Here is a 9,457-nt window from a genome sequence, read left to right on the forward strand (position 1 = left end):
GGGCGGCAATCCAGGGGGCGGGGGGAGCAAGCAGGGTGGGGCAAGTGGGCCCTGCAGGTGGGGTGGTAGTCCGTGCAGGGGCCATGTGGCCCCTGTTGGGGAGGCTGTAACCCCTGTCATGGGGCTGTAGCCCCTGTGGGGGGCAGTCCATCAGCTGTGCAGGGGGGCTGCATTCCTGTGGGTGGCAGAGGACCCATTCCTCCTGAGCAGTCCCCCTACAGTCCCCCCATGATCCACATTGCCCAACTGATCGCTGCCTCTCAGTCTCTCTCTCTCTATACATAGTGGTCTTTTGTTTTAATTACCAGAGGGGCAGATGCCTCTACTGGCTATGCAGTCCCCATCTGGGGCTGGCAGGGGGGCAGGAGGTCACAGCCAGGCAGCAGCCTGCGGCAGTGGGTAGAGGGTGCAGGGAACTCTCAAGGCTGCTACAGCAGTCCAGCTGGCACAAGGGGTAGTGTCCCCAGGTACCAATTGGCCGGGTCCCAGAAGCTCCTAAGAGTGAGTAGCCCTGAGCTACTTGCCAGGGCAGCTTTTTATACTTCTGGGGACAGCACAGATCCAGGAGGAGCCAGGCAAGGTTGTTTTGTCCCAAGTGGCACAATTTGCCCCACACCAAAGTGCATGTCCAGGCACGTGCGCTGAGGCAAAAAGCCCCAGTTCAAATTTGCATTGCTTCTATTTGAGCTACTGCAAGCGCATGTGCTTGCATGTGTGGATGTGCCCAACAGCTACAGATTACCCTGCATATTCAGATATCAGCTCTGGGCTACAGAAAAGGATTATTTTTCCTGTGGTCATTCATATATATGACTGAAGACCAAAATCACTCAAGAAGCGAAGATGTTTCCCTCTCCCTATAATGGCATTTTAAATTTATTACAGATTTACACCTGATAGTAACCCTAATGATGGATTAGAAGAAAACTACTGCAGAAATCCTGATAAGGATGTGTATGGACCCTGGTGTTATACCACAGATCCTAAAAGAAGATTTGATTTCTGTAACATCCCAGAATGTGAAGGTCAGGATATGCCATTATTTTAATCACAAGACATCTTTAAGTATGTTAAATTATATATACATCTTCTTATGAACTAGGGCAGGGGTGCTCAACCTCCAGCCCATGGGTCAAATGTGACTCACAAAGCCATTGTATCTGGCCTACAGGGCTCCCCATGGGTTGGGGTATTTGGCAGTGGAGGCTGCCAAATACCCCTGCCAAATACCTAACCTCCAAGCCCCACACAGCTGGTTGGGGCCAAGCCAGGCCCCCCTCTACCTGCACCTGGATTGGGGCTAAGCCACGCATCCCTCCCCCCTGCAGAGCCAGGTTGGGGCTGGGCCAATCCCTTATTCCCCTGCATCTGGATCAGGGCTGAGTCATGCCTCTGTTGGACTGGGTTGGGGCAATGCCATACTCCCTTCTCCCCTGCTGTGCCACACTCCTATCCCCTGTGGGGCTGGGTTGGGGCTACATTGCCCCCTTACATCCCTCTGCATGGCTGGATGGTGCTTGCCATGCCTGCCTGAAGTGTCAAATCAGGATCACTGGCTGGACCTGACCCCCAGAAGGACTGGGAACTGCCCATCCAGCTTGCCTAGGAGAAAGGTTGAGCACCACTGAACTAGGGAAATGTTAGCTCCTTGATCCCATTGTCATCTTGTCTGAGACCTTGACAGCAAACTTTTAGTTTGATCCTGCAAAAAATGTACTCATGTTTCTACAGTTTACTCAAGTGACTTGCAGAATAAGCCACTTGCTGTTATTTTGGTAGGCCTCAGTGGTAATGGAGCAGTTCCTTAAGGTTGGTATAATACTTTTAAATGACATCTGTCTTTGAAAATAACAGGTGAGACATCTTACTTAATTCCAGTTGCTACACTACATTATTACCTCATCTTATTTTGTATTCAAAGACTGATTTCCTATGGGTATATCTAAGAACATTAAATGAGAAGAACATATGTGAAGTTACACAGAGAAGTTCAGGAGATTAGATTGGGTTAAAAATGGCTGCCCAGTCTAACTCCGTGATTAGATAGGTGCCAGAATCCTGATCTAAGGTAAGTCTGAGAAGGGAGAAGGGTAGGAGGGATTGGGGTGGGGTACTAGTTGGACTGTGAGAGGCTGGGAGCTAGAGGGTGGTTTGCAGAGGGGCTTGTGGGACTTGGGATGTTTGGATGGGACAGTCTCTCCAGTTCCGCCACCCTCCCCCCCCAATCCCACCAAACTGGTCCCAATCCCACAAAGTGCTCCTGGTGCCAGTTTCCCAAGCATTGACTGGTGCCAAGAACCCAATTTCAGTAAATTGAGGTGAGGGGAGAGGTAGGCAGATTGCAGAGGGCTATCAGCTCTGTGGGGGTGGGGTTGATGGGATCAGAGGTGGCTAGCAGCTCCACAGTGGAGATGGTGGAATGGGATGGGGGGGGGAGGGGTGCCTCCTTCCCTGACTGGGCTGTTTTTAGTCCCCTGAATGCACCTACCCCCAGATGAACAACACCCCTGCAGATCAACTCCCCTATCCCACCCGTGCCTTCCCCCAACCCAACTTACTTTGATTGGGCTCCTGGCACTGGTGAACACCAGTAAAACCAGCACCAGAGTTGTTTTCAGGCTGAGGGGTGTGGCTGGCAGGCTCAGGAGGGGGTAGCTGGTCTGCAAGGGGGATTGGTCAACTAGGGGTGGGAGGAGGGGTTGGGAAGGCTAAAAATAGCCTGGTGCCAGGGAGGGTGTAGGAAAAGTACAGCCCTGGTGCTGGAGTGTGGCTGGGCTTTTCTGCCCCACAGCTGGCCTCTGAACATATACAGACATTTGGTTAGATCAGTCCACCTGCGCCAGATCTAACTTAGTGCACTTCTCAGTGGAGCAAACATTAAATCTCTTCAGCTTGGAAAAGTGCAGGCTCAGGGGGGACCTGGTGGCTGCCTATAAATATATAAGGGGTGTACACCAGGATCTGGGGGAAAACCTATTCACTAGAGCGCCCTAAGGGATAACAAGGTGAAACGGTCACAAACTCCTCCAAGACCATTTCAGGCTGGACATAAGGAAGAACTTCTTTACTGTCTGAGTCCCCAAGGCCTGGAATAGACTGCCTCCAGAGGTGGTACAAGCACCTACTTTGGACTCTTTTAAGAAACATTTGGACATTTATCTTGCTGGGATCCTTTGCCTCTCTGCCCCTGGGGCAGGGGGCTGGACTCAGTGATCTTCCGAGGTCCCTTCCAGCCCTAATGTCTATGAAATCTATTCAATCTAGGAAACCAGGCTGGCCATTTTTTAATTGTTTCAGTCTGGGAAATTCTGAACAGTTTGGCATTTAGATCAACCTAACTAGGGACCTAGTTTCTGTTGCAAAAAAAGGCATCCGTTGCAAAAAACCCCACAGCTCTTTAAGTGTAAGGTCCGCACGTGGACAAACTAAATTAGATCAGGTGGCCAGTTTTAACCTGATCTAATCTCCTGAACATCTGTACGTACCCTTAGAGAAACTTTAGACCCTTACCTGGCCACATCAGCTGGTGCTAATAGAACCATTGTTTAGAGTAGTTAAGAGAGTTATAGTTTTTGTCCTTAAATGAGTAGGCACTTAAGCATGTGCCAAATTTTAAGCAATGAGAACAGTTCATTCAATATCAACAGGTCAACTTTTACCTTAAACTTAGGCATTGGCTTAAATACCTTGCAGATTTGTAGCCCTTGCATGTATTTGACTTTATTTTTGTTTGCAGCCTTCAGCTGCTACAGGTTTCAGGGTTCCTTTGCTCGGCACGTAAAAAGATGGATCTTGGTGCACCTCATTTTTTAAAATCAGCGATTCTCAACCAGTGTGATGTGATACCCTTGAATGCCTTGAGATCCTTTTAAGGGTACAGAAGGGTGTCACACAATGTTAGTGCTGTTAGGTGTGTAAACGTGATTCACAAAGTAAACACAGAGCTTCCATAGAGTTAAAAACATTCTGACCTGCTGTGGAGCTGTGGGTTTTTTTGCAACAAAATTACATTATTTTCTGTAGTCAAGAAACAAATGAAAACTAAGAGCTATCATTTTCAGACAGATGCTTCCTGAGGGGGACCTTGAGCCCATCAAGGGGTATCTGAAGTCTTAACAAAGTTGACACTCCTAAATATATGGCATTTCCTTTGTCCCACTGCTATGCCCCATGTAGACAATTCTGCTGAACTTGGGTGTGACTCCCTTAAGTAAATTCAGGGAACACTGGAAATATTGATTCGGAGGTTTTGGATTCATCAAGATCTTATTCTTAAACTGAAAGAATGTTAGTAGTTAATGTCATCATTCAGTACCCCATGGAAACAGAGTTCTTATTACCAGTTAATCAGAGGAAGCAACTCTAGTAACGTCAATGAATCTTGGGGAATCCATAGGTATTATCTGGGCCGATCACAAAGAAGTACAGAGTAGCTGATTGTATAAATCACTTTCTGAACCATTAATCCAACAGAAATGGCCATTTCCCAGCAAAAGGATGGCATACATTCCATTTATAGGCTGTACAATTTTGTTGTCTGCATACGAAATGTCTGTATAAAACTGCAATACAATAAGGCATCAGTTTTTTAATCTTAGTTTTACAAAATTAAACCATTTTTAATTCAACATTCACTATAGTTTTTTAGCTTTTTAAATAAATCAAGGAAATAAATATAATTGATTAGGTAAAGTTGCCCCCCAAGAAAAAGAGCCTTTTTATGATTACAGTATTTTTTTAACCTCGGAGTGAGTTCTTGAACTGATGACAGAGTAAAGAAGGAAGTGCATAGGCCAGTCATACTCTTGACTTCTTACCTGCTTCTTCGTTTCCATTTGTTCTTACCAATACAGAGGAGTGCATGCATTGCAGTGGGGAGAAATACCAAGGCAACATTTCCAGAACAGAGTCTGGGCTCGAGTGCCAGCCATGGGATGCTCAGAAGCCTCATTCTCATGGATACATCCCTGCAAAGTAAGTCACTACCAGTGCAGAATTACCACACTCATCACCAGAGATCCTTGTTTTCTCTGTTTAAAAAAAGCAAATTCTCTGTTAAAAGTTTTGCGAATTCTCAGATTGAAACCCCCCAAATCTGTGTTTTTCCGCGATTAAAATGAAACACCACTATATATAGATATCTATAGATATATAGATATATATAGTGGCATTTAATTTTATAGATATATAGATCTCTCTCTCTCTGTCTCTCTATATATATAGTGGCGTTTCATTTTAATCCCCCACATATATATATGTGTGTGTATGTATGTATCAATTGAGCACAACATTTTATTGATATATTTACAATTTTTAAGCAATTTGGAAACCTACCCATGCCTCAGTCACATAAATATATGGCACTTCCTTTGTGCCATCAATAAAATACATTCTATAAATAAATGCAATAAAATAAATTCTAAATACTTACAAATTTTGCATATGATTTTGGGTTTTTTATCATGGAAAATCAGAGCTCCCCTTGCCCACCCTGATGCAGGTCCAGCTGTGTCCGTCCCCACTGCTGCTTTGTGGTGCTGAGAAGCCCTGATATGCCAGTGCCCTGCCCATACCATTTCCCTTCACTCTCAACTCACACCCCCCACAGCCCTGCTGGTGCCCTTCACTCCCCACCCACAGCCTCCCAGCCCTGCTCATGCCCCTTGCTCCCTACCCACAGCCCTCTACCCTTTCCACCGCTATTGGAAGGGCCCCCAGCTGCCAGGGCTACCATGCCCGGGACCTGGGGCTATCTGGGCCGATCACAAAGAAGTACAGAGTAGCTGATTGTATAAATCACTTTCTGAACCATTAATCCAACAGAAATGGCCATTTCCCAGCAAAAGGATGGCATACATTCCATTTATAGGCTGTACAATTTTGTTGTCTGCATACGAAATGTCTGTATAAAACTGCAATACAATAAGGCATCAGTTTTTTAATCTTAGTTTTACAAAATTAAACCATTTTTAATTCAACATTCACTATAGTTTTTTAGCTTTTTAAATAAATCAAGGAAATAAATATAATTGATTAGGTAAAGTTGCCCCCCAAGAAAAAGAGCCTTTTTATGATTACAGTATTTTTTTAACCTCGGAGTGAGTTCTTGAACTGATGACAGAGTAAAGAAGGAAGTGCATAGGCCAGTCATACTCTTGACTTCTTACCTGCTTCTTCGTTTCCATTTGTTCTTACCAATACAGAGGAGTGCATGCATTGCAGTGGGGAGAAATACCAAGGCAACATTTCCAGAACAGAGTCTGGGCTCGAGTGCCAGCCATGGGATGCTCAGAAGCCTCATTCTCATGGATACATCCCTGCAAAGTAAGTCACTACCAGTGCAGAATTACCACACTCATCACCAGAGATCCTTGTTTTCTCTGTTTAAAAAAAGCAAATTCTCTGTTAAAAGTTTTGCGAATTCTCAGATTGAAACCCCCCAAATCTGTGTTTTTCCGCGATTAAAATGAAACACCACTATATATAGATATCTATAGATATATAGATATATATAGTGGCATTTAATTTTATAGATATATAGATCTCTCTCTCTCTGTCTCTCTATATATATAGTGGCGTTTCATTTTAATCCCCCACATATATATATGTGTGTGTATGTATGTATCAATTGAGCACAACATTTTATTGATATATTTACAATTTTTAAGCAATTTGGAAACCTACCCATGCCTCAGTCACATAAATATATGGCACTTCCTTTGTGCCATCAATAAAATACATTCTATAAATAAATGCAATAAAATAAATTCTAAATACTTACAAATTTTGCATATGATTTTGGGTTTTTTATCATGGAAAATCAGAGCTCCCCTTGCCCACCCTGATGCAGGTCCAGCTGTGTCCGTCCCCACTGCTGCTTTGTGGTGCTGAGAAGCCCTGATATGCCAGTGCCCTGCCCATACCATTTCCCTTCACTCTCAACTCACACCCCCCACAGCCCTGCTGGTGCCCTTCACTCCCCACCCACAGCCTCCCAGCCCTGCTCATGCCCCTTGCTCCCTACCCACAGCCCTCTACCCTTTCCACCGCTATTGGAAGGGCCCCCAGCTGCCAGGGCTACAGTGCCAGGGACCTGGGTCTGCAGCCTCCTGCCCCCCACAGCAGCACCAGAGCCCCAGCTGCTGCCTGTGGGAGGCAGTAGCTGCTGCAGCAGAGTGCAGAGCCTGGCTCTCCCTGTCCCATGGGTGGCATGGCCATAGCAGATCCTGTGGTGGTGGGGAACTATGGGTTGCCTGCTGCAGGCTCAGGACTCCCTGCCCTGGTGTCCTGCCTGCCAGGCCTCTGTAGCAGTGGTGGCTGTGTCATAGAGTTTCTGCCTACCATGTGGGAGATCTGAATTGAAGTCCTGACTGGGTCAAGTAGGGGTGAGTGAAGTGACAGGGGAGAAATTCTTAGATAGGCACCTGGCTGGGATTGTCTGACCTCGATCCTTTTCCTGCTTGGGGCAGGGGATCAGACACGATGATCCTTCGGGTCCCTTCTGACTCTACAATCTGTGAATCTATGACCTGATGTGGCAGAGCAGAGCAAGGCCAGGCAGGGAAGTTCAGTGCTGCCACTAGGAGTCCTGTGCCGCCCTGGCAAGCCACCCCCTGGCCAGCTGGCAGCAGCGGGGGTGGTGGTGTCGGGTTGTGGTCCCTGCTGCTGCTGGGTGAGCAAGGGGTACTTCAATATGGTTGCACAGGGTTTGCAGCTGTGGCACTGAGCCTCCACACCCTGCTCTGCCCTGCTGCACCAGGACCCATTCGCTGGGAGGCAGCAGGGTGGGGAGCCCAAGCCCCCTGCAGCCAGCCCACCCCTGCTCCTGATTCATGCACGAATCTGGGGGGTACGTGCCTGCCATGCCCTCCCCAGGACTGCACTCAGCAGTGGGGACCCAGCCCCCTCTACCCCCTGGATGAGCTGAATGCCACTCTGTCCCATTTCCCACCCTGGTCCTGGGCCCTGGGTTCTGGGTCACAGACCCCAAGCCCCATGTGCCACCCCAGCTGGGCAGGAGACCTAGCCTTAGCCCCAGCCCTGCCCAATACCCTCCTCCCTCCCTCCCTCCCTATGGAAGCCTCAATCCCCCCCCTTCCCCCCGACTTACCTGTGGGACCCGCTCTCTAGGCTGCCTGCCAGCCATGTACATATGTTCGCGCACACAAGCACATGGCACCCCCTGTTGATCACCCTACTCCCACTCCTCCTAGCCCCTTGCAGGCTAGAACTCTACCCGCCTGCAAGGCGAAACCAACCATTTCCTGTGTTTTTCTCCATTAAAGGAGAAAATCCTAGTTTTCTTCTTAAAATGAGATCATCCGGGTTTTACCATGTTTTCCATGGCAAACGGAAAACCCGGATCCCTCTTCACCAAGCATCTGAGCACTTGAAGTAGGCCACACTCATCACCAAGCATCTGAGAACTTGAAATAGGCCACTGTGCCATAGGAGGGGCAATCCACACCATCAGCCACTAGCAATTCATATTCTTAATTTTGACTTTTAATTGTCAGTTTGCCAGACAAGGATCTGAAGATGAATTATTGCCGTAACCCGGATGGGGAGCCCCGGCCTTGGTGTTTCACCACCGATCCAAGTAAACGCTGGGAATTTTGTAATATTCCACGTTGCGGTAAGTACTACATACAAGTGGTAAAAAAAGTAAGCCGTAACTCCAATTTTACCGCATGTTAACTAACTCAGATTAAAAGAACTATGTCTACTCAAATATAAGATGACCCTGAATATAAGATGGCACCCCAATAATTATGTTTTATACGTCGAAAATTTATAGATCTGTTATAATTTTCCAGGTATAGAATCTAATTATTGGAAGTTTGCCTTGAATTTGTTCCCCCTCCCCATTGCTACAGGAAATAAACTAAATCTGGGGAGGTCAGGTGCTCTCTTTGCCCTCTGACCCCTGCCCCCATCTTTTTCCCCTTCCAGCTGCTTTCCTCCCTTCCTTACTGCTCTCCCTAAGCACATGGAAGTGAGGAGCAGATTTGAAAACACTGATTTTGAAATGAGCATACCAAGAATCATTTTCATATAGGTAGCTCATCCAGAATTGATGCATTTTACCTTTTTTGAATCTGCTGTAAGTTTTAGCACAGGTACTCCATAAACACATTAAGCAATGCTTTTGTACCTACTTATATACAGTACACACAATGTATAATATTAGTCTAAAGCCAGAAGGCTTATGATATGCCTGTACCCGCCTCCACTCTACCAGGTGTTCGCGCGCCGCCTTTGCCCGAGCCCCAGGCTTCGTGCGCCCTGACTCTGGAAAGGTACCCCGGAGGTTACCCCGGCTGGTATCAGGGGGGCCCCTGAACTTGCCTGCCACGACTTTGATGATATCTTCAGTGGGGGGGCCCACCCTTGGGGTACCCACCGGTGTCGGCGCGTCCCTCGGTGGGTCACCTTGGCGCCCCGTCCTCCCCTACAC

At 47.2% G+C, this 9,457-nt stretch overlaps 1 protein-coding gene across 1 annotated transcript in view; it reads left to right on the plus strand.

Moving 5' to 3' along the window:
- LOC102377482 (plasminogen-like) overlaps window positions 1-9,457 on the plus strand; it is a 103,649-nt gene that overhangs the window by 56,456 nt on the left and 37,736 nt on the right. Inside the window, exons 7-9 of the mRNA XM_025202008.1 lie at window positions 886-1,025; window positions 4,854-4,974; window positions 8,517-8,635. Of these exons, the coding sequence (XP_025057793.1) occupies window positions 886-1,025; window positions 4,854-4,974; window positions 8,517-8,635 (380 nt within the window). The remainder of the gene's footprint in view (window positions 1-885; window positions 1,026-4,853; window positions 4,975-8,516; window positions 8,636-9,457) is intronic.

Source organism: Alligator sinensis, unplaced genomic scaffold (assembly GCF_000455745.1).
Source record: "Alligator sinensis unplaced genomic scaffold, ASM45574v1 scaffold682_1, whole genome shotgun sequence".
Classification (NCBI taxonomy): domain Eukaryota; kingdom Metazoa; phylum Chordata; order Crocodylia; family Alligatoridae; genus Alligator; species Alligator sinensis.